Here is a 26,263-nt window from a genome sequence, read left to right on the forward strand (position 1 = left end):
GTTGCGGACAAGGTCTAAGAGTAGAGGATTGAAACACTGAGTTCTTGCCTACAATTGGTGTGTAGTTTTTTGTTTTGGGTTTTTTCTTTCTGCTGGTGTGGCTGTACCGCTATAGCTGTAGTTTCAAGCTATGCTAAATCGCATCTGTGCACAAGTCACTTTTTTCCCCAGTGCAGTGCCTTCCCGCTGAAGGGTTTGCACTCGTACAGCTACATCCGTGTAGCTACACACCTGTTCAAAAAATAAAACGTCTGAGTCACTGTCTTACTAGTTTGATTTACTGTGCTGGCTTCCACAGAGAGTACTTAAAATTCATTGACTATAGACTAGATTTTAAGTAAATGAGTCAGTAATTTGACTGTGATACAAAAATTGTACATCTATGGTGAACCTATAAGATGCCTAACCTCAGCTTGTCAGCAGCAATCTGAATGATCAAAAATTAAGAAGCATTTCTTAGTAGTTCAAACTGTGAAATGTAATAACTCTTGGCCCATGGTCCTCTTGCCTCTGCAGAGAGGAACCAGAATCTGTGGATCTTAGTGCAGGAAGAGGAACCAGCACTGCATTATACTTGCTCCTTCCTCTCAATCCTATAGAGACTCATCTGCAGAGACTTGGGGGAGATCTGAGCTGTAAATAGGGAGGGGCTGTGGCTGTTGTTGGGGCTGGACTCCCCCTGACCCTAGATCCATGGGGCACAGCAACATGAGTGACTACAAAGAGTTGGCAGTAAACTATGTGGGTTCACTCTCATAACCTCTTTTCACCCCCGAGGGATGTTCCAGGGGAAGTGGTTTTCAAGGTGAGGCTTGGGTGTGCGTGGCAGTTGGCAGTTTGGTCGCAAGAGATTTCCATGTGGATGGTCCTTGTCTGTGGTGAATCCCCTGATGTAGCTATGGATTAAAGGGGATTGGTGGATGTAGGGGGCCAACCCTCAGCCTCTTCTTTAAAGAGGGAGAAAACAGCCCTTCTCTGTGCACCCCATGAGGGAGAAAATGAAAAGCTTGATGAAATGACATTTACTGGCAGGTTGGTGACTACAGCAGTATAATTAAAAAAAAATGCTTGAAGCTTGTAAGTGCCTTGGTTGGAAGAGAATTTTTTTATTAACACAAAGGTTACAGCTAGGAGATTGTGATACAATGGAGAATTTTAGAAGGATATCAAGGGGAAAAGTTTTCCAACAGTGGGATGTATTTGAGCGGAAAAAATCTCCCAAGGGAAGTTGAGTGCACGTTGCTTAACACATCTAAAAGCAGAGATGACAGAGCTGGAGGACACAGGAGATGGTCCTAAACAGGCAGAGGGTGGGACTAGGTCACCAAAGGTCTCTGATGCATCTTATGTCTTATGATTCTGCTTAAAGTAGGATTAGCTGTGTACAAATCATTCATTCCCTGTCTTGAGTAGCCCTTGAGTCACACAGTGAATTTCTCAATGTGTTTTCATAGTCAGAGCCACACTGATACACTCACGGTACAGTAACCCTTTCCATTGTTTGTCAGATGGCATATGGTTCTCTGCAATAGACTGGGCGGGGGGGAGGGGGAAGGGTTGCGGGGGAAGATGCTGAATTTGATGAAATCACAAGATATTTAGTAGAATGGAAAGTGCTGGGGGTATCTTTCAGTATGGTGCCAGTTTGTATGGTATGGTAAACAAAAGCAGCTAGGAAGATGGGCAAAAGCTAAGCCCTCCCAGTGGCTCTGGCAATGGAAAAAACCCAGGTTTCTGAGTGGCATTCGCGTTCCTGTTAACTGGGTCAGCGGAGCTTGATCATGTGAAGAACGTGACAAGCACAGGTATTGAGGTGAGCAATAGAATAGTCACTAGCTGTGCAAGTGCCTATGGGTAATTAATAGAGCAACACTAACTGCCAGCAGAGCTTGTTCTTGGGAATGAGAGCTGAATTCGTGGCCTAGGAGGAAGATTATCATCTGAAGCATTATTGGGGAAAGGAGAATCCCTGCTAGGTGTTCGGTATGCAGGTTCTTCATGGAGTCTCTGGCTCTTCTCCTTTATTGGCTTCTAGAAAGGTCTGCTTGAGGTAGGGGGAGAGTGAGGTTGGAAAGTGAAGTTGTGAACGTCATTTTGGTTATGTTGGAAAAGCTTTATCTGATATGAAGATTTTGTAGCCTTTCCTAATGGGTGGGCCGACTTTGCATTCATCTAATCTCCATCCCCACAATTGACAATTAATTCTGAGATTAGTATTGTGCTGTGAGTATAGAAATGTAATAAATTGGGTACAGTTGTGGTCGGAAAGAGACGGGGATATCATTTGGTAGAAAAACTGAATGTGGCAATAGAACTTACATCTCCTACTTTACAGAAATATACTGATATTTCTTTCCAATATTTAACCCTTATGGCATTAGACATTCAGGGCAATGAGCCTTAGCAGCAGAGAGTCATTTTCAGTGGCACAAACATAGAGCATACAGGTTTCAGAGTGGTAGCCATGTTAGTCTGTATCAGCAAAAAGAACGAGGAGTACTTGTGGCACCTTAGTGACTAACAAATTTACGATATGCCCTAAGGCCATTTTATGTTGCTTCGCTGGATTCAAGGGGCATATAAGGAGTTAATTACAATGTTGTTTGAAAGAGCTTGCTCTGATTCTAATATAATTTTAATTGGAGGAAACTATAAGCCTAGAGTGGCTATTTACTTTGATTTGATTTGCCCTAGTGTAAGTCAGTGGGAGTGCTTGCCATAGTAACTTTTTAAACCTTAATACTTAATTGTATGAATTTTAGGTTCAAACACCATACATACAGAAATATCGGAGCCTCAGATTACCACTATCCTACTGCACCTTATTGTAACATGGTGGCATTTCTAGGTTGACAGTGAACCTTGCTGGGGTTTTAGTATGTATTGCTAAAAGTTAATAATTTTTTAATTATATACTAAAGGGATTACAGATCAAGTATTGTGTATTTAATTGAACTAACAATCGGATGCTTTTAACTAGAATTAAGCTGCTGAGCTTTTGGATTTACATGCTCTGATTTTACAAAGATGCTGTGGATACAAATTGACAGTTCTCAATATTTATTATTGCATCTGCTCTAAAATGGGAGCTACACTCTATTTGATAAATGGATTGAAAAGATGGTCTTTGTTAGTACCTTTGTATCACCTGCTGAAATACCGTTTTGAAAGGTCGTAGAGCAGTGCTCATTTGTACAAGACACAGGCACATCCACTGAAATTCACAACAGTAATGAAGTAGGTTATTAGAGGAACTACCTTTTATCTGTGGGAAATGAACATTTATCATAAAGGTGTACTGAACTGGGACACTGACCTCTTCTGTACTAATTCCAGTAGTTACTCCCTTTGAGAATGTAGACCTTTAGTAAGGGGAAACAAAAGCCAGTTGTTTTACAGGTTTTTGCCTCTCTATTGCTGAGGGATCATGAGCATTATGATGCACAAATTCTAATCGTAATGTTTGTTTTTAGTTCCCTCTGATGAAAAGATTAGAGTATGTGGGTCATGAACAACACCAAACCTGGGAATCTATGGGGTGGTTGGTGTGGTGGTGGTGGTGGTGGTGTGTTTTTTTGTTTTGTTTTGTTTTTTGTTTTGGCATGCTGCCAAAAATTTTATTCTGCTGTGGATTTAGATAATGCCATAAGTACATAAAATGCACATACTGTAGGCAACATGTGATCTTGATGAATCTTGTGGGGAAAAAAAATTAGTTGTAATGTTGGCCTCCAACAGGAAGTGCCAAAAAAAAAAAACCCATCAAAAACTTGTTGATGACAGCTGCTAATTGGAATGTATAATAAGTCCTACATAAGGCCCAGTTCTGCAGCCACTCTGTCTGCATACTCAGGAGTTCCCATAGAGGATCTCACCATTAGTCCATCTAGTCAGGTATCCTGTCTTCAACAACATCCTGTCTTCTGCTGTTTCAGATGTAGGTTCAAAAAACCCCAAACAAACTTGTAGCGGGGAAGTTTTTGTTTCTGGGTGGCAGTGGTGTTTATTTAAATCCCTGCTTGGTGATTTCTTTGCCCTGATGCATGAACATTTGTTTTTAGTCCACTGAAAATTATTTTAAAGGAATATAATTCCATGTAATTGAATAGTCTTCTTACTTATATAAGTGTTTAATCTGTTTTAAATCCTGCTAAACTATTGGCTTCAATGATCTCTTGTGGTGATATGTTCCAGAGGCTTTTAAATAAAAGATAATACCTTTATATCAGCTTTAAAAGTGATCATCTGCAAAGGATTTTTAAAACATTAGGCTTCTGCCACCTCCTCTTCCCCCCCGCCCCCCTTTTCCTGCTTCAATGTATAAGTAAGACGTGTGAAAAAGTCTTGTTTTTTTTTACCTTGGAAATACCAGGAATGTCAAGGTTGCTCTTCCTTGGTTTTGCTGGAGGACCTTTAGGAAGTCTCACATGTTCGTTGTGAGCTCTGACTCCTTCATTGGAGAGGTGAGGTTGCTTGATCTTGACAACAAGGAGTCCGGTGGCACCTTAAAGACTAACTGATTTATTTAAGCATAAGATTTTGCTGGTAAAAACCCGACTTCTTCAGATGCATGTAGTGAAATTACAGATTTCACTCCATGCATCTGAAGAAGTCGGGTTTTTACCAGCAAAATCTTATGCTTAAATAAATCAGTTAGTCTTTAAGGTGCCACCGGACTCCTTGTTGTCAAGATCAAGCAACCTCACCTCTCCAATGAAGGAGTCAGAGCTCACAACGAACATGTGAGACTTCCTAAAGGTCCTCCAGCAAAACCAATGGATTTATTTGAACATAAGCTTTCAGGGGTAAAAACCCCACTTCTTCAGATGCATGTCTGCATCTGTAATTTTCACTCCATGTCACCCTCTCGTTAATTCTCCATCATTTTAGCATCCTCCAGCCTAGACAGCACCTGCAAAATAAAATGAGTTTTGTCTTTTTTGCAAAAACCTTTCAAGACTACTATGTCTGTCATAAAGAAGCGACCCGCCCCTCCCGCAAAGGGACGGAGAGCTCAAGTCTGTTGTTTTTCTACCTCTGTAGAGGTCACTCTTTACACTTGTTACTTTTTGAGTTTCATTGAGTGTCCCCTTGTTCTTGTATTAAAAGTGAGTCAGCATTCTGCCTGCAGAACAACTACCTAATCGTGCCTGAGTCCTTTGATTAGATTTGGTGTTACTTTAACTTTCTACAGAAAGGTATTTGTTTTTGGGGGAAGGAGAGGAATTGGCCCAGCTGCAGACCTACTTGGCATGTCTTTGAGAGATTTTGGGAAGCTTATTCATGTGTTTTTGTTTTTGCTTTTTTTTAATATCTTCATGAGAACTGTTCATGTAGAGCTCTGGTGATTTAAAAACTTCTCATAGCTGTGCTTAGTTCAAAAGGATGGTGTGTGGTTATGATTTTTTTCCTGACTTTCCACAAATATACCATTTTCCTGCAATGTAACTGTTGATAAAACTATGTGATACCATTTTGAAAGATTACATGTGAGTGTGTATTAAATCTTAATTTACACAATAGTGTGGTCATTTTAACTTGCTTGCCAAAAAATAAATTGGCATTTTAACTTAACTGATGTGATGAAAGAATGGTGGTGGTGGGTTTTTTTTTCTTTATCAAACTGGAGTCTAGAGCCTCTGAAAATGACATGAAATTTCATAGTGAACGTAGGGGACCTATAGAAATTAGGGGAGGGGAATATATTCATAGCTATTCATTTATTTGACTAGACTCTGAACTACAATAGGAAATTTTTTTTCTTTTATTCTAAGTTGGAGGGAGAAGTTGCTAGAAAGAAACAGAACTTTGTGCATGTGAATATTTTTTGCTGTTAAATTGTTCTTTCAGTAGGAGCTTGCATGGCAGCTAAAACTCCAAAAATACATGGACAGACTATTTCTGTAAACATAACGCAAACATATTTTGTAAGTTTTCAACAGACCTTGAAATGTTGAAATTTTGTTACTTAGAAGACTTTGTTCATTCCAGGAGTCTGTTAATCTTTCTGCCAGTAGCTATTCTCTTCCCATTATGTTTGTTTTCGTATGTGTTCACAAACTATTAGTGGAAATGTTTGTACAGAACTTCTCCATATATTGAGATTGATAGAGGATGCTTCTGACATTATCCTGCAATGTGTGCCAGGGTAGAGTGCAAGAACCTTAATTCAATGACTGGATATTTCCCTACAGTTTCTTTGCCACTACCCACCTGTACCAATGGTTGTTTTGACAGTAACATAGATATAAGCCAGTAGGCTCGTACAAATGTTACCTGTAATATCCTCTTTAGGCAAGATATTACTAGTATCATAAAATACAAACTTACAAATAACAGGTAAAGATTGTTTCATGCTATTGCTCTGCAGGAATTTAGTCAGTGTTGGTCTTGTGCCACGAAACTTCGGGAAGCTGTGAAATGCTGTTAATTTTAAAGAATCTTGAAAAGTAAGACATAACCGATACTTCTTGATTTGTTTTTAAGTCAAAGATCTATTTTTAAAAGTGTAAGAAGGCTCCTAGTGAACCTATGCAGTATCTAGTTAGAAACTTATTTTCCTTTCTGTTTTGCCTAGGTGTTGAAAAAAACTCAGATCTGGAAAACTGAATGGGATAAACATGAAGAGCTTGAAAGCAAAGTTCAGAAAGAGTGATGTAAGTACTCCAGGGCTCGCTCTGGCTGGCTAATATTTGTTAGTTTGTATTGTGGAAACAGTCCCTCACTCCCAACTAGATAAGGTTGTAGGTTAATCAACTACAGAGAACAGAAGCATTTTCCAAACACTACTGTACTCTCCTGTTACATTAGGTCTCTAAACTGTTTCTGTTTTGGAGTATAATTCTCAGTTACACAGGCTAATCAGAATTGGCCACATGCCTCACTTAGGACATTAGCTGGCTTATGTGAAAATCTGCATGTGTGCAGGATCCACCAGTCTTCTACCAGATTGGGCTCTTTCACAAATCTTGATTCTGTACCTGGAGCTTAGTTTATCCTATTAATGGTTCTAATATCCAATATTGTTTCTATTTAGGCATTTGTACCATTATTATCACTGTGGTATCTGAACACTTACCATAGAAAACTGTATCCAGACTGTAACAGGGTGGCAAGGTCTGTAACTCCATATAGGGATACAAGGCTGTCCTGTTGACTACCCTGTTAGCAGGGATTCTGGAACCCTGCACAGAGCTGATAAGGCAGATGTGGCTAGTTAATTCCACCAGTCTGAGTAGATGTTTGCACCTGCCTCTCATACAGGGAACTAGGGGCAGAGATGGGCAAGTCCTCTAGGATTTGTCAAACCCCAGGAAGAGCTGCAACTGGAGAGAAAGCTTAGGCTGAGTTTCATATTCTGTTTGAGTTACCAGTAAGATTACCAAGAGAGGGGTGAATTTGACCTCATACAGTGTGTGTATTTCTTCTGAAGCAGTGCGAATGCCACCTGTTTACACAATCACTCAGTATGCCTGGTTACTGTTCACTGCATTCTTATGCAATAAGTTCTTGTGGCATTTTGTGGCGTGTGGAATGTGTGCCCGTGAAGCTATGTCACATGTTTGCTTGTAGGAAGTCTTATTAGTTTTGTTGTGGCACACACTTTGTGACATGGCAGCACTGAATTGTCTTACAGATAAAATGCACGTGACACAGGTGACTCTTGACATGTATGCCATATGTTTGACCCTCTCATCTTTTGGGTGGAACCTGTAACAACACTGATCATACCAATGAGGAGGAGGACTGGAATATCATACAAGATGATTTGGACAACTTTGTAAACTGGAGTAATAGAAATGGGATGAAATTGAATAGTGCACAGTGTAAAGTCATGCATTTGGGGACTAACAACAAGAATTTTTGCTATAAGTTGGGGTCATATCAGTTGGAAATGGCGGAGGAGGAGAAAGAGCTGGGTGTATTGGTTGATCAGAGGATAACTATGAGCCGCCAGTATGATGCGGCTGTGAAAAATGCTAATGCAGTCCTCGAATGCATCAGGCGAGATTTACAGTAGTGATAGAGAAGTGTTAGTACCATTATACAAGGCACTGGTGAGACCTCATCTGGAGTACTGTGTGCAATTCTGGCCTCCTGTGTTTAAGAAAGATGAATTCAAACTGGAACAGGTACAGAGAAGGGCTACTAGGATGATCCGAGGAATGGAAAACTTAAGTTATGAGAGGAGACTCAAAGAGCTTGCTTGTTTAGCCTAACCAAAGATGGGGAAATATGATGTATTTATAGAGAGCAATCAGAGGGATAAATACTAGGGAAACAGAGGAGTTAGTTAAGTGCCAAGGTGGGCACAAGAACAAATGGATATAAACTGGCCATCATCAAGTTTAGGCTTGAAATTAGATGACAGTTTCTAACCATCACAGGAGTGAAGTTCTGGAACAGCCTTCCAAGGGGAGCAGTGTGGGCAAAAAACTGGCTTCAAGACTGAACTTGCTAAGTTTATGGAGGGGATGGTATGATGGGACTGCCCACAAGGGCATTTAGCTGAACTGCGACTGGTAGCAGCAGATATCTCCAAGGCTGGTGATGGGACACTAGATGGGGAAGGCTCTGAGTTACTACAGAAAATTCTTTTCCAGGTGTCTGGCTGGTGGGTCTTGCCCACATGCTCAGGGTCTAACTGATCGCCATATTTGGGAATGGGAAGGAATTTTCCCCCCAGGTCAGATTGCAAGAGATCCTGGGGTTTTTTCGCCTTCCTCTGCAGTGTGGGCCAGGGTCACTTGCAGGTTTCAACTCGTGTAGATGGTGGGTTCTCTGTAACTTGAAGTCCTTAAATCATGATTTGAGGACTTCAGTAACTCAGCCAGACATTAGGGGTCTATTTGCAAGAGTGGGTGGGTGAAGTTCTGTGGCCTGCAAAGTGCAGGAGGTCAGACTAGATGATCCTTTCTGACCTGAAAGACTCTGAGTCTGTACCAGAAATATGAAATCTTTCATATTCCAACATTAAATCTGTGATTTCAGTGTATTTATGCTTAGTTTTTTGTTTGTTGGTTTTTTTTAAAATGACATGCTGCTTTTAAATAAATGGCATACAATGGTCCTTTACCATAGCTAGTTCTCTAAACAATCTGTTCATACAACAATTAACTTGGAGTTTTGCAGGGAGTTTCACAAAGCAACACAATATTCCTGAGTGCTGTATTTTGCATTCTGAACCCTGATTCAGCTGACAGGTATGAGAGATCCCCATTAACTAGAAAACTCCCTAGGAATTACACACATGCGGAAGATGAAGAGCCTAAATTATTCCAGCTAAGGTGGGCATTCATTTACAGTTGGTTTGTTTCCACCAGCTGTCTTTGGTAGAATATGGCTCTGTGTTATCTCACCCACATTTTAAACAGACCATACTCATTCTTTTGGATTCCTCCTGATCATCTGCCCCTCTCCCCCAAGCCTTTTTTTTTTTTTTTTTTTTTCCCTTTCTTCCCCTGGACAGCATCTTACAGGAGAGTTGAAACTTGATGCCAGGCTTGCTGCAGGTCCTTTGGTACATATTTTTTTTTTTAACCCAAACGTTGGCAATCCATGGACCTGATGATATCATATGAATCAAACTGTATATTTGCTAGGAACGCATACTGTAGCCCAAACTAATTACTTAGATTTTCTCAGATAAAACATGTGACTTGTGTATGGTAATCCTTTATAACACCTACTTCTATTCAAATATAAAAGAATTAAACTCCACGTTAAAGTGATACCATCTTAAATCACACTTCAATCTTTGTTTTTACCTGCCAATGTTACAAGAAAAATCCTAACTTTTTCTACAACTTTCTCTACTCTGGGGATTTCAGCCGTCAGTGGCCAGCCACTGGTATAACTGTACCAGTGCAAACCTCCAGCGTGAACAAGCTACGGCATCAGTGCCGCTTGCTTGAAACTAAGGAGCAAATAGCATCATAACAGCCGCTTTGCCTGGCTACTCCAGGGTATGCACTTAGCTGCCCTAGTGGCTGTAACCAGGGCAGATCCTCAGTGTAGACAAAGCCTAGCTTTGAAATTAACAGTTTCGCTTTTAAGCATTGGAGGCCTCATAAATCCATTAACTATATAAGGGACGGAGGTTCCTTTGCATGTGCAATATTTTAATATAGAGATTGTCTCATGGGCTGCTTCTCCTCCATACTCTGACACGTTGCAGTATAGGTGTATATTAGTTGGCTTTTAATGCAGTTTAATACAGTAGAACCTCAGAGTTATGAACGCGCATTAAACTGACAGGTCAACCACACACCTCATTGGAACTGGAAGTACACAATCAAGCAGCAGAGAAAAAAAGAAAAGGCAAATACCGTAGGGTACTGTGTTAAGCATAAACCACTTAAAAAAAAAAAATGAAGGGAAAGCAGCATTTTTCTTCTGCATAGTAAGGTTTCAAAGCTGTGTTTAGTCAATGTTCAGTTGTAAACTTTTGAAAGAGCTATAACACATTGTTCTGAATTATGAACATTTTAGAGTTATGAACAACCTCCATTCCCGAGGCGTTTGTAACTCTGAGGTTGTACTGTAACTGTGAATAAGGAGGAAGAGTCAGTGTGATGTGACCACCCAAGTTCTCTGCAGACCGCAGCTTGAGGAGGTCTGAGCTGAAGGTAGTAGTCATTGCAGGCAACTGCTGTGCTGACTTTGTGTGTGAACATTGCTGGTGACCTTACTCACTAAAATGAGGGGAGAGGAAAGCTCATCCTGAAAAGGCCGGTTTGGTTGCTATGCTTAATTTGGGCTTTTGGAATAGACTGAATAATATAAACAGAGAGAGAGAGAGATTTTTGTGGTTATGTTACGGGTTTTGTTAATCTGAGACTGAGATGGGACAGTCGTGCTGGTATCCCAAGAAAAAAATAAGATCACTTGTCCAGAAGGTCTACTCTTCATATTCAAAACTTTAGGTGTCTTCTAGTGTAAAAATACTTAACTTTATAAAGCTGCCAAAAATCTCAAGTTTGACAGGGCTACAACTAGATCAGAAATTCCAGATTCAGGTGGGAAGGGGATGAATTAAAAAAGAAGCCTTGTTAAGAGTGTGAGTAGACCAGCATAACAAAAGACCCAGGAAACTTCACCCCGTGCAGAAGGCCAGAATAAATCTGTGCACTACTATGGTGTGGCTGGAGTGTTGGGTAGTGGTTCACCAGTGGAGTGTCTATGGAAAGGAAGCAGTGAGCACAAACTGTATGCTCTACAGCAGGGATCTCTGATTTTGCTTAGACTGATTCTGAGTGCACAGAATTAAGAAGGAGCTGCAGGATATATAATTAAAATTAGTAGTCCTCATGCTCCACAGCAGTGTCATGGAGAGTTTGCAGCTTTCATGCCTACCTATAGGCTAGGGTGGTGGGGAGGGTTGTGCAGCAGCTTCTCCTCCTGATCCTGAACTGGGATTCCACTCCCCAACTCCTCTGTGCTTCACCTGCATATATCCCTGTTACTCGGGCTTTGTGCATGCACATCTCTCCCTCTTGGCATGCTTTGCTTGGTCATTCTAAAATTCTTCTTGGGGGCAACTGTTGCCTGGTGGACATTGTGATGGGTTGGATCACAGAAACCCCCTTGGGAACTGCCACCTGATGTGCCAAGACTACTTCTGCCCCTGCTTTCCCTGCCAGCTTGGGACTCCAGCACCCTGTCTTGTTGAGCCAGACATGCCAGTCTGCTCCAACACAGACCCAGGGTCTGAACCACGTGCCCCAAAGCTGCAGATTTAACTGAAAGCAGCTTAAGAAGTGTTCCTGTCTTTAACACTCAGATGCCCAACTCCCAATGGGGTCCAAACCCCAAATAAATCCGTTTTACCCTGTATAAAGTTTATACAGGGTAAACTCATAAATTGTTCGCCCTCTATAACACTGATAGAGAGAGATGCACAGCTGTTTGCACCCCAGGTATTAATACAGAGTCTGGGTTAATTAATATGTAAAAAGTGATTTTATTAAATACAGAAAGTAGGATTTAAGTGGTCCCAAGTAGTAACAGAACAAAGTGAATTACCAAGCAAAATAAAATAAAACACACAAGTCTAAGTCTAGTACAGTAATAAAACTGAATACAGATATCAGAGTAACAGCCGTGTTAGTCTGTATTCGTAAAAAGAAAAGGAGTACTTGTGGCACCTTCTCTAAGGTGCCACAAGTACTCCTTTTCTTTTTATGAATACAGATAAAATCTTACCCTCAGAGATATTTCAATACATTTCTTTCACAGACTGGACACCTTCCTACTCTGGGCACAATCCTTTCCCCTGGTACAGCTCTTGTTCCAACTCAGATAGTAGCTAGGGGATTTCTCATGATGGCCCTCTCATTTGTTCTGTTCCACCCACTTATATATCTTTTGCATAAGGCGGGAATCCTTTGTCCCTCTGGGTTCCCACCCCTCCTTCTCAATGGAAAAGCCCCAGGTTAAAGATGGATTCCAGTTCAGGTGACATGATCATGTCACTGTAAGACTTCATTGCCCACTTGTAAGTCTTCCTGTATACCTGTGTGCTGGCAAGTAAAACAGAGCCATCTATAGTCAATTGTCCTGGTTAATAGGAACCATTAAGATTTTAAACCACCATTAGAAGCCTCTGTTCATTGGCTGAGCCTTAGTCGGGGGCGGGGCTATCAAGAAGGCCACGGCTTTATAAAGCAGTGAGCAAGCGACCAGGGACCGCTAACAGGGAGTTTGGAAAGGGGGCAAGGTACACTTGCCATTCTTTAAAATCTTTAAACTAAACTGTAATCAAAACTTCTTGATTTATACAAAAAACCCTATCGTTAACCTAGGTAGCTGTAGGAGAAAATGCAGACAGAAGCCCAGCAGCAGAGTGGGGGCTATCCTGTTTATTGCACTCAGTGTAGCACGTATGATTACCTGCCCTGTGGGCGGGTGGCATATGTGTGCATTTGGTGCAAGGAGCTCCTGGCCCTCAGAGACCGTGTATGGGCTTTGGAGGCCACGGTGGCGGAACTGGAGTTGCTAAGGGAGGCAGAGAGGTATGTTGATGAGGCTTTCAGGGACACTGTAGATTTGTCCCACCTCCGGTCAGACAGCCCCTGCGCTGTTAAGGAAGATTGAAGGGCCAAAGAAGGAGAGCAGTCAACGGGAACAGAGGGAAACCTTCCCATAGTTGGGACCCTCCTTCCAGATGATGTTGGGGTATCCTCTCACAGTGAGGTTACCTCTCCGGGGGAGGGAACTTCAGTCACTAGGAAAAGGCAGGTGTTAGTAATGGGCGATTCAGTCATTAGAAACATAGATAGCTGGGTTTGTGATGACCAGGAGAACCATATGGTGACTTGCCTGCCTGGTGCGAAGGTTGCGGATCTCTCGAGGCATCTAGGTAGACTTGTGTAGTGCTGGGGAGGAGTCAGTGGCCGTGGTACATGTAGGTACCAGTGACATAGGGAAGGGTAGGAGAGACGTCCTGGAGGCCAAATTTAGACTGCTAGGAAAGAGACTGAAATCCAGGATGTCTGTGGTGGTATTCTCAGAAATGCTTCCAGTTCCACGCGCAGGGCCAGCTAGGCAGGCAGAGCTTCAGAGTCTCAGTGCGGTGGATGAGACGATGTTGTAGAGAGGAGGGGTTTAGATTCATTAGGAACTGGGGAAACTTTTGAGATAGGGGGAGCCTATACAGGAAGGATGGGCTCCACCTAAACCAAAGTGGATCCAGATTGCTGGCACTTCACATTAAAAAGGTTGCAGAGCACTTTTTAAACTAAGAGATGGGGGAAGCCGATTGCTGCGGAGGCGCACGTGGATCAGACAGAGACGTCTCTTAGAGAAGAATCTATTGATAGAGATTCTCTAGGTTTTAGTCAGGAGGAAAGGATGGAAGAGGACAAAGTATGGGCCAGATCAGACGAGAAACATTCACATGAAGAATCTGACACATCAGAAAAGTGCAGACAAATGAACAGTGACAAGTTTTTAAAGTGCTTGTACACAAATGCTAGAAGTCTAAATAATAAGGTGGGTGAACTAGAGTGCCTCATGTTAAAGGAGGATATTGATATAATAGGCATCACAGAAACCTGGTGGAGTGAGGACAGTCAATGGGACACAATCATTCCGGGGTACAAAATATATTGGAAGGACAGAACAGGTTATGCGGGGGGGAGGGAGTGGCACTATATGTGAAAGAAAATGTAGAATCAAATGAAATAAAAATCTTAAATGAATCCACATGTTCCATAGACTCTCTATGGATAGTAATTCCATGCTCTAATAAGAATATAACAGTAGGGATCTATTACTGACTACCTGACCAGGACAGTGATAGTGACCATGAAATGCTAAGGGAGATTAGAGAGGCTATCAAAATAAAAAACTCAATAATAGTGGGGGATTTCAATTATCCCCATATTGACTGGGTACATGTCACCTCAGAACAAAATGCAGAGAATAAATTTCTCTATACTTTAAATGACTGTTTCTTGGAGCAGCTGGTACAGGAACCCACAAGGGGAGAGGCAATTCTTGATCTAGTCCTGAGTGGACCGCAGGATCTGGTCCAAGAGGTAACTATAACAAGACTGCTTGGAAATAGTGACCATAATATAATAACATTTAACATTCCTGTGGTGGGAAGAACACCTCAACAGCCCAACACTGTGGCATTTAATTTCCGAAAGGGGAACTATGCAAAAATGAGGAGGTTAGTTAAACACAAATTAAAAGGTACAGTGACTAGAGTGAAATCCCTGCAAGCTGCATGGACACTTTTCAAAGACACCATAATAGAGGCTCAACATAAATGTATACCCCAAATTAAAAAACACAGTAAAAGAACTAAAAAAAGAGCCACCGTGGCTTAACAACCATGTAAAAGAAGCAGTGAGAGATAAAAAGGCATCTTTTAAAAAGTGGAAGTCAGATCCTAGTGAGGTAAATAGAAAGGAGCATAAACACTGCCAAATTAAATGTAAAAATGTAATAAGAAAAGCCAAAAAGGAGTTAAAAAACATTTTGTTATTGCCTTTTGAGTTTTTGGCTAGCTGTTTTTCTAAGTACTTCAGAAGCAGGAAGCCTGCTAAACAGCCAGTGGGGCCCCTGGACGATCGAGATAAAGTCATCTCAGAGAAACTAAATGTATTCTTTGCTTCAGTCTTCACGGCTGAGGATGTTAGGGAGATTCCCAAACCTGAACCGTCTTTTGTAGGTGACAAATCTGAGGAATTGTCACAGATTGAAGTGTAACTAGAGGAGGTTTTGGAATTAATTGAGGAACTTAACAGTAACAAGTCACCGGGACCAGATGGCATTCACCCAAGAGTTCTGAAAGAACTCAAATGTGAAATTGCGGAACTATTAACTATGGTTTGTAACTCGTCCTTTAAATCAGCTACTGTACCCAGTGACTGGAAGATAGCTAATGTAATGCCAATATTTATGATGGGCTCTAGAGGTGATCCTGGTAATTACAGACCAGTAAGTCTAACGTCAGTACCGGGAAAATTAGTTGAAACAATAGTAAAGAATAAAATTGTCAGACACACAGAAGAACATAAATTGTTGCGCAAAAGTCAACATAGTTTGTGTAAAGGGAGATCATGTCTTACTAATCTATTAGAGTTCTTTGAGGGGGTCAACAAACATGTGGACAAGGGGGATCTAGTGGACGTAGTGTACTTAGATTTCCAGAAAGCCTTTGACAAGGTACCTCACCAAAGGCTCTTACATAAATTAAGTTGCCATTGTATAAGAGGGAAGATCCTTTCCTGGATTGAGAACTGGTTAAAAGACAGGGAACAAAGGGTAGGAATAAAGGTAAATTTTCAGAATGGCGAGGGGTAACTAGTGGTGTTCCCCAAGGGTCAGTCCTAGGACCAGTCCTATTCAACTTATTCATAAATGATCTGGAGACAGTGGTAAACAGCGAGGTGGCAAAGTTTGCAGATGATACTAAACTGCTCAAGATAGTTAAGACCAAAGCAGACTGTGAAGAAAAATCTCACAAAACTAAGTGATTGGGCAACAAAATGGCAAATGAAATTTCATGTGGATAAATGTAAAGTAATGCACATTGGAAAAAATAACCCCAACTATACATACAATTGATGGGGGGCTAATTTAGCTACAACTAATCAGGAGAAAGATCTTGGAGTCATCGTGGATAGTTCTCTGAAGACATCCACACAATGTGCAGCGGCAGTCAAAAAAGCAAACGGGATGTTAGGAGTCATTAAAAAAGGGATAGAGAATAAGACCGAGAATATTTTATTGCCCTTATATAAATCCACGGTACACCCACATCTTGAATACTGCGTACAGATGTGGTCCCCTCATCTCTAAAAAGATATACTGGCATTAGAAAAGGTTCAGAAAAGGGCAACTAAATGATTAGGGGTTTGGAATGGGTCCCATATCAGGAGAGATTAAAGAGGCTAGGACTTTTCAGCTTGGAAAAGAGGAGACTAAGGGGGGGATATGATAGAGGTATATAAAATCATGAGTGGTGTGCTGAAAGTGAATAAGGAAAAGTTATTTACTTGTTCCCATAATATAAGAACTAGAGGCCACCAAATGAAATTAATTGGTAGCAGGTTTAAAACAATAAAAGGAAGTTCTTCTTCACTCAGCACACAGTCAACCTGTGGAACTCCTTGCCTGAGGAGGTTGTGACGGCTAGGACTATAACAGGGTTTAAAAGAGAACTGGATAAATTCATGGAGATTAAGTCCATTAATGGCTATTAGTCAGGATGGGTAAGGAATCGTGTTCCTAGCCTCTGTTTGTCAGAGGAAATGGATGGCAGGAGAGAGATCACTTGATCTTTACTTGTTAGGTTCACTCCCTCTGGGGCACCTGGCATTGGCCACTCTCCGTAGACAGGATATTGGGATGGATGGACCTTTGGTCTGACCCAGTATGGCCGTTCTTATGCATAACTTTGCATAACTACAACACCCTTTCGTTTCCTGCTCTCTGTGCATTTCGTAATTAAAATGTTAAAACAGCTTTAAAATTTTTTTTGCAAATGGACTTGTGGCTCAACATAAAAAGGAACTGTTGTCTGAAACATGGCCGAGAAATGCTTGGATTTCCCAGTGCCAATCATCAGCTCCTGGTGTTTCTGGAAATGCCAATTCCTTCTGTTATAAAATGGTGGGAGGGGAAACTTGCTATTCTGATTTTAAAAAAGAGTCTGCCCTCCATTCTGAAGCATATTGAGTCATTGTATTGAAGGTTTCAAAACGCTTGAGACTGCTTTGTATGTTGTAATGTAATTTACAATAATATAAAACTTTTCAATTTTAAAATAGAGGCTGTTCTACTGTTAAGATGTTGAGGTTTTTAATTAGAACTCACTTTTTTACTTGAATGGGCCTTTAAGAGTAGGCTAATGTTCAACATTTCTTTGGTATAGAATATTGCTTGGCGGCTCTGGATCCTATTGTGAATTGGCTCCTTATAAACACCTTAGATTGAAAGGCCCCCAAAATTCTCTGGGAGCTAATCTGTGGGAGCAAATTAAATTTTTTTAAAAAGGAAAAACCTCTTTTAAACACTATTTGAATGCTGGAGAGAACCCACTTTTAAAGTTATAATTAGCCTAAAAGTGAACACTAAAAATTGGGAAAGAATTCACATGACCAACTCCATGTTCTATTTCCAGTCTCTTTAAAGATAATTGTGGGTGTTTTGTCTGCTTGTAAAAATACATTATGGTAAAAAGTGAAATAGCAACACTGACTAGACCACTTTCCCCATTTGTGTTTGTGATTTATGCGTGCCAGAGCTTGACTTCTTTCATGTATGTTTTGAATTAAGTACATTTAAGATGTGACAGTGTGAATTTAGCACTCCCATCCACTTGTGGCTCCCTAATAAACAGATTCTGGGGTTCTTTCAACCCTGCTCTCCAGTTAATGCTGGGATCCCTCTCTACCAACTAAACTAATACTTGGCTCTGGGTCATGCAGGATGCTCTCAGCTTCCCATCAGCTCTTTTCCAGGAAAAGTAGCAATGGTTCCAGCTTCTCTACTCCTATTAAAGAAGCAGAACCAAGCACCACTCTCTTGCACAGAAGGGTAAGGGCTCCTGCTGATTCTTCCCCTCTTGAGAAAAGAAAAGCAGCTTAGAGACTTCTTGCTTTTCCCACTCTCTCCAAAGAAAGAGCTTGTAGAACACTGGCCCTACTCAGCTCACTCACCTGAGCAAAATTTGTACTCTCCCGGGGCAAGCAGGTGAGTAGGTTTTCCAAGTCCCCGCAGTTTGTGGTGCAGAACTCACTCTCTTCTATAGACTGCTGTCACACACCAGCTTCTGCCATCTGGTGTCGTCACTTACTGCTGACACGGGGTGGATGGATGTTCAAAACATGGTGGCCCTTTGGGGCTTCCTTTAAAACTAGCATACTCATTCAGCTATGCGTCGGGTACCATTGAGCCACCAGTGGAGACTCCACAAACGTATAGCTTTCTGCTGGGGGTGGGGGAGAAGGTGGGGCGCAGGTTAGATGAGTGTGTCACTGTAACGTTTAACCATACCAGCATTTAAAATGATAACCATTCCACGTGACTGTCTGGGAAATAGAAAGCTCTTAGAGGAACAGAACAGGCTTTCCTAAGTCTCAATAGGAAAAACTTTCAGTGTTTTGGGTGGGGAGTTTAGTGGTGAATCATGTGAGCTATTTGCTTCCTTACAGGGCTACATACAACTTTATCTTAATTGCTTTTTGCTCTAATAAGGATAGAGATTTACTGTGTGTTGACTTTAATGGACATTTAACCAAGACCATTGGAAATTCTCCCTGAGTGGGTATTGGCTTACGCTACAAATGCAAACATGTTGGGGAAACTGGTTACTGCATAATTGTGCTCAAAGACATGATTCCAATTTATAGTGTAGGCTGGAGAATAATTATTTTTGGCTTTGTTCCTATCCAACACTTCAGCTTGACTTAGATATGCTGTCAGAGTTGGGGATCTACTGGAAGTTTATGACCTTGTTGGGGAGAAGTGGGAAATATAGCTGTGTTGTAATATGGTTGTATTTATAATGGGGATAAAACCCAGCACTGACTAGGCTAATATCAGTATATTAAAGTGTGACTATAACCAAGGGTTTGTCTACATGGGGGAGTTACTCACTAAGCTATGGTTTGAATTTAAGGCACTTTAACTACTCTGCACTAACTCCTCATATGGACACTCTAGTGCACACTCAGAGTGCCCTCAGGTGGCTTAGCTTAGTACGCTTCCAAAGCGCATTGAGCTAATGTGCACAAAGGTGCTCAGGAAGAGCATCCACATGAGGAATTAGTGCGGAGTAGTTAGTGTACAACAACTGCTGTGGGCTTTTTTTCCCAACGTGGACAAGCCCCAACTCAGCTGACACAGTTAAATACCGTTTCAAAATTTGATTATGACCCAGTTGTGTCCCTGTAAGTGGGCTGAAACCTTTGACTTGGCTATTGTAGTGTAACTTTAAGGGGAATGGTCAAGTAAGTAGGACCCATATCTAGTGTTGAGGTGTGTGCATTCATACAGACATTTTCATTAAAGAGCTGTGGTGAAAAGTTAGTCTTTGATGAAATCTTCCCTCCCATCCCCACTATGTTGGTATCCAAACATTGTTATTGCTCTGGTGCATCAGAGAAAGGGAAGAGCCAGAGACTTCATAAAATCGTCAAGAGGCCCTGCTGTTGCCAATCTATTTCACATGGAAAGTGCATGGATGCTATAACGATGAGCAGTGGTGTTGTAGCTGTGTTGGTCCCAGGATATTCGAGAGAGAAGGTGGGTGAGGTGATAGCTTTTTTTTTTTTTTTTTTTTAACCGACTTCTGTTGGTGAGAGAGACAAGCTTTTGAGCTTATACAGAGCTCTTCTTCAGGTCTGTGTAAGCTTGAAAGCTTCTCTCTCTCAACAACAGAAGTTGGTCCAATAAAAGATATGACCTCACCCACTTTGTCTCTCTGTGATGGGCAGCAGCACGAAATCTGAAGAAATAGATGGATTCAAAAGAAGTAGGATGTGAAACTGGCCAGTCTGTTTATAGCCCATGCTAAATAGAGTGCAAAGCGTAAACAGCATAAAGGATTAAAAAGCCCTTAAACTGTTAAGAAATTTACAATTACTAATGTGTTGGTAACAGGAAAGTAATTTTTGTTAGGTAAAAAGATGATTTTTGAGCCCTTCTTAATTTTAAATCAAAACAAAGTTCAAAGACATGAGTTTGGAAAAATTGCAAAAAAAATGTCAAATGTATTTGGTTATCCCTAAAAGGAATTAAATGTCATATTAAATAGTTTATTACTATAATTTTAAAAACTTATCTGTCTGTTTTTACTGTGATGCATTATATCATTTCTGTAAATAGAAACTTCCTTTTAGCACTAATCATTTTTTTTTTTTTTTTTAAATTCGGTAACATTATTTAAAAACCTGGTTTTGTCAGCTCGCAAAGTTGTCAGAGCAGAAATAAAGGAATGGATTTATTTTGAAAGTGACTGGTTTAGTCTGAGAAACATGAACTGGCAAAGACACTTTGGAGAGGGTTAGGTTTTGTTTGTACTCGGAACAAAAGGCATTCCTATGAATAGATTCTAGGATGTTGATTACAGAACAAATTGTGGCTTATTTTATCAGATGTTTGGGTTCCCCTCCTCTGTAGTTTAGGGAGTGTGAGAACAATGCAGGTTGAAGTCCATTGTTTTGCATGCAAGGAAAGCTCAAATGTGAGCTCTGACCAGTTTGGTAAGCTATTAATTTTTATTTCAGTATCAAAGGCCCTAATCTCCAAGGGGCTGCTGTAACTCTAGACTGGGAGGCAAGCAAGCTCCCAGCTGAGCCCAGAATTCAGGAGGCACAGAGATGGCATAAAGCCGTGCTTTGCTACCTGCTCCCTACAAGCTGCACCTCTTGAGCTATATCTCCTGCACTGTGTAGCTCAGACCCTGTTTTAAAGAGCATAAATCCTTCAGAAAATGATAGGTACACTCCTTCCCAGCCCAACTCTCCAGGGAATGCTTTATGCTCATCGGTGGTTTTTCAGACCTTGATTTCAGGACACATTTTGTTACGAAGAGCATCCTCAAATCTCCAGAGCTATCTAAGTGCTTCTGTGGACTTGGGGGGGCAGGAGGGAAGAGTTTGCTATGTTGATTTCATAATGGATAACTGCCTTTATTTTAAAGGGGGTGAGAGGGCTTCAGGGTTGAAAAGACAGATTTGTTGGGTAATGTGAGGTCTGTCTGAGTGACACATGTTTATGGTGAACCTGTCTTTTGTGTGTTGGTTATGAGAGAGTTTTTTAAGAAAAATTTATTCATCTTGGTTTTTTCTTTTTCATACAGATCTGTAATAAAAGACTGAAAATTGCTATTATAAAGGGTCACTTTTTTTAGCTGGAGAGAAAAAGCAATATAATGTGCTCAGACTTGTACTGCTGTTAGATCACTGTGTATAAACATAAAGGATGAAATGGTGTAGGCAGAATAGACTAAAGTCATTTATTACCAAAGTGGTCACTATTTTTCCAGCTAAATCTTGGGATCTGTAAGATTCCAGAACACAGCTTTTTAATGAAAATTTAATGTCAATCTAACTTATTTGTAAACACAACGAAAAATATCATCACAACCCAACCATAGAAAGGTCAATATCTTGAATTGTCTGCAGAAGCAAACTTGTAACCAATGTGGATCATGGAGTACAGTATAGGTATCAAATAGCTGTTGAAAAGCAAGTTGGCCATCTTATTCTGTGTTAGCTTAACTTTCTGAGTAGTCTTCAGGTATGCTTTTTGTGGGACTAATGTCCATATCAACTCTTCAAGATTTATGCAGCTCAGTGTGATGCTTTACACAAATTAGCTCATTAAATAATTTGTATATTTTTTTTTAAATAGACTTCAGTTAAAAAACAAAAAGGGGGGATTTCATACTGGTGAAATCCCCAGTGAATGAAATCCTCTACCTAATTAAAGGAACAGGGCAGCAACAGGACATTCTTCCGACACACGCTGCTGTACTGGTATCTCTCAGCCCAGATGATTGTGTATTTAGCTAGCCTATGTGATCTTACTAAAAGTACTTTTTCTCCTTTCCCTACTTTCGTTTGTTGCGTGCAGTTTGTGTCTTAAATTTGATTGTTAGCTCTCCGAGGTAGGGACTGGTTTCCTTTACGTCTGTACAGCACATAATGTGATGGGAACCTGATCCTGATTTGGTGCCATTGGGTGGTACTGCAGTGCAACGAGTAAAACAGCATTTTAAACTTGAGCAGTGCCTATGGCTCTGCAAACATCTGAGTAGTTTTATGCACAAAGTATTGCCAGTTACTGCATGTAACCATCGCAGAGTAACTACACTGTTCACAACCTGAACTGTGCAGATGCTATGATAGAGGCAAAGGAATTGACACAACTTTGGAAATCACCCCATTAGGGCAGATAGGTCAGCATTTGGACATATCTGTTTTGCTTTCTGGTTGCATGTGGATGCTGCTTCTTACTCATCTGCTCCCTTGCTGAGAGAAGATAAAGTATTGAAACCTCTTAGGATTCTTGTAATCTTTGGTAGCCTGCCTGCTCACCAAAGGTCCCTGAATCAGGCCTCCTGAAGTCAGTGGAAAAACTTCATTGACTCCACTGGGCTTTGGGTCATGCACCATGAGTGAAATATTGGCCCCCTGAAGTCAGTAGTAACACTTGCATTGACTTCATCTGGCCTAGGATTCACCCTAGGTATGGAATGGAACTGCATGTTGTAGAGAAACGCATGGTGGTTGAGTGGGTGGGTTGGGCGATTATCAAGCTTTGTGGCTCTTTTTATGGCTGGCTTGCTTTCTTTAATGACAATACACCATTCTTCTTAAATGTATGTTGAATTGGAAATACAGGAACATTTTGACATCTTTGTCCTAACATGCAGTTATCAGATGTACAATTCATGCCGCACAGGGAAACGAACTAAAATTCAGCACTTCATGGTAGTAGGAGAGTATTGTGAAATACACTGTTGCAAACAGATTCTGAATTACAGTTCTGAAAATAGACAGGTAAATAAGAGAGGAAATTGTGGTGTGGGAGTCTGGGAGACCGTATGTAGAAGTTGTTAGATTTCTAACAATGTATTTGATTTTAAAGATTAATTCTTAAAAGCTTTTGTGCTGGGGGCGGGGGGGGTCAGTTAAATTAATTCCCTTATGTTTAGTAGGGATGTAAAATGTTAACCGGTGAACATTAGGCTTACCGGTTAACCGACAGTAACTGTTAACACCCGGCTGCGCCTCCCTATAGGCCCCGGCTGCGGCCCCCCCCCCCCCCCCCCGGCCTTGCCTTCCCCAGCCCCACCGCGCCTGGACCCTGCCGCGCCGGCATCTTGTCCACCGGCCCGCCAGCTGACCCCAGCCCCCCTCTCGCCGTCCAGAGCAACCCCAGCTCCTCTCCCTTTAATTGGTTAACTGTTTAAACAATATAATGTTAATCATTTAAATGGTTAACTTTTAAAATGATATTTACATCCCTCGTGTTTAGGGACTGCGGGTCAAGCTTTCTATAACTGCTCTTGTGGTGGCAGAAGGGTCTGAGATGATCCTTCTCAATGTGCTTTGCCTTTCATGGTCACTTCAGAAGGGCTGTGGGCTCCAGTTGTCCTAGGGCATCTCCTGCTGCTTGGACAGACACATACTGACTGCCTCAGGAAACTGACTCTTTGCCCTCCCATTAACGTTCCTGCCCTACTTTCTCTTGGTGCAGACATACTATCACTTCTTGTTTTTGCTGGTCTTGTCTCCTGCCTCTGACCACATTAACCCATGGTGACAAGCAGAATAAATGGTGGGTGTGTTCCGTGCACTTATGCTGGAATAGGTGCAGAAACTGCTAGAGGACTGGAAGCTGCACCAGACTTGCTCTGAGGTAGCTCCCGTTCGGGCAGTAAAGAAGACAGTTCTTCAGTGCAAATGTTAAATCTTTTGCTTTTAAACTAGAAGTTGTTTTATTTTGACTCCTTGTTTGCAAGCCCAGTCTTACTGCAGCTAGATTGCTGTAGTGGATATTTATTTAGCATGCCATGTTGTCAGGAGACAAGTCTCCTTATCACCGTGTTTGTGATGCAGTTCAGTTCAGTGAAGTACCACATTTATAGTTACCTGACAATACACAGCTGCACTACAGGTCAACAACTTTATTTGTATTTATTAAGATTATGGTAGTATGCAGAAAGGGTGTTGGATTTCAGCTGGTGATGCTCATGGTTTTGAACTTGACTTCCTGTTGTTGCCATGATTATTATTTTTTTTTTTGCAGTACTGGGGAGGTTAAAGTGTAACGTATGTAACGCTTGTTAAAGAGAGAGAAACATTGTGTGGGCAAGCCGGCATCGTGCAAGTTTCTTCACAAACCTCTTCAGGTGCTGCTCTGTCCTCTCCCACTAGGAAATTGTCAGTTTGTGGTAGGTTTGGGTTTTGTTTTTCTCTTTATGTGGCCACATATCCAGAGACTGGGCCAAGGTTACCAAACCCACATTTATCTTTATTATTATTTTAATTCAAACTCTTGTTTAGGCAACAAGGAGGAAAACACGATCTAATAATTAGAACGGAAAACAGTGTAGATGTAAGCTCAATTGCATACTCTGTCACTGACTTGTATGACTTGGAGCAAATCACTTAGCGTCTCTTTGGTCTGGTCTGTGAAATGGATAATGCCTACTTCATGAGGCTTCATTCATCTAATGCAGTGGTTCTCAACTCGCAGCCGATGGGCTGCTTGCGGCCCAATCAGCACATAGTTGTGGCCCATCTGACAAGCTTGGGGCCATACAAATAGTATATATATTGGGTGGATGCGGTCCACATAACACAGAGAGCCGCATATGCGGCCCACAATGGAAAATAGGTTGAGAACCACTGAGCTACTGTAAAGCATCCTTGGATGGAGGGTGTGATCTAAGTGTAAAATTTGGGGTTGTTCTAATGAAAGGTGCTGTCAAAGTACATCAGAAGAAGTTTGGTGAGTTAACACATAAACTGAAATTTATTTGGCATTTTGTGTGTGATGGTAGCATAGGAAGGTAAGTGTTCTACCATGGTGTATTTTTTCCTAGTCCATGCAAGGGAGTTTCCATACCTGGAACTTAGATTTATAATTGTTGCTTTGTTTTTTCTAATGTAGCATAATACTTTTTTTAAGTGAGTTGACCTCAGTCTGACTTTGTAATTTATCCTTGAAATGCTAAATTGCCCGTTTCCTCTGACATTGACTCGAAATGACCCCCTGATAGATGTTTCCAGATTGTGAAAGTAAAGGGAGCACTGCCTAAAAATAATCTGTCTAAATGTTACTTGCTGCTTTTATATAGTAGGTCCATCTCCCTCCTACCCCTGAATAATTTGCCCATATTTTCGTGACTGCGTTTAAGGCAGAGATTTGAAGTACTCTTAAAACTGTGATGTTTATAGGCTCTCTTATAAGAGCCATCTCAGTGGTTTGTAAAACTTCAGTGCAACGTTTAGGAGCTTGATTTCTTAACACAAAATGTGTTTGAGTCCACCTGTCTGCACAGAAGTGAGCATGAATGCTAAATCAGGTCGTCTTTAGAGCTGTGTTTTTTTGTAGTGATTGTCCATGCATTGAAGGCATCTATCAAACATAAGTACAATGTGGGAGTACAGGGGCTGTAAATCTTTGTGTATGTATGTACAAACCAACTAGCATAAAACTTGGGAGACCTGGTGTCACAGATCCACAGGATTGGTGCTACACCCCCAGCTTTGGAAGTGTCAGATCCCCATGGGGGTCTCACTTTTTCTGCAGCTTCACTGACTCCTTAGATTGAATCTCTGGGGCTCCGGCACTCCTGTATCAGACCATGAGTTCTTTTCAGCAAGTCCAACTGGCAGACTCCTGGTAGAGACTTCTACACTTTTCAGGGAGTAATGCACCTCACCAAGCATTTGCAGTGACACTCAAACAGTATTGTCAAAACAGTGTACGGTTCATTAGTCAATTGGAACACAGCTTAGGAAGTCCTTGGGTTAATATAGAGAAATGGAGGTTAAGGTATAGACCATTCTGGTTAACTCGGAGCCCTAGCCAAGCTGTAATGAACCCCATTGTTCAAGCTCTGTCTCTCAATCTGACCTCCTTGGCCAGATCCCAGGTGAGCGCCCAGACTCTTGTCCCCCATCTCCTTCCTCTCCAGTCCTTTGTTCTCAGGCTGGGTGGTGTTGCTCAGCTTTCCCATTGAGAGGTGTGGAAATGCATCTCCCTCTGGGTCGGTGGTTGCTAG

At 41.3% G+C, this 26,263-nt stretch overlaps 1 protein-coding gene across 11 annotated transcripts in view; it reads left to right on the top strand.

Moving 5' to 3' along the window:
• Positions 1 to 26,263, top strand: part of RAI14 (retinoic acid induced 14) — a 122,136-nt gene that overhangs the window by 6,660 nt on the left and 89,213 nt on the right. For all 11 annotated transcript variants that reach the window (XM_037902633.2, XM_037902630.2, XM_043547741.1 and 8 more), the window contains exon 2: positions 6,578 to 6,656. In XM_037902633.2, coding sequence (XP_037758561.1) covers positions 6,621 to 6,656 — 36 coding nt within the window. In that variant the 5' untranslated portion in view covers positions 6,578 to 6,620. The remainder of the gene's footprint in view (positions 1 to 6,577; positions 6,657 to 26,263) is intronic.

Source organism: Chelonia mydas, chromosome 5 (genome assembly GCF_015237465.2).
Source record: "Chelonia mydas isolate rCheMyd1 chromosome 5, rCheMyd1.pri.v2, whole genome shotgun sequence".
Lineage (NCBI taxonomy): Eukaryota > Metazoa > Chordata > Testudines > Cheloniidae > Chelonia > Chelonia mydas.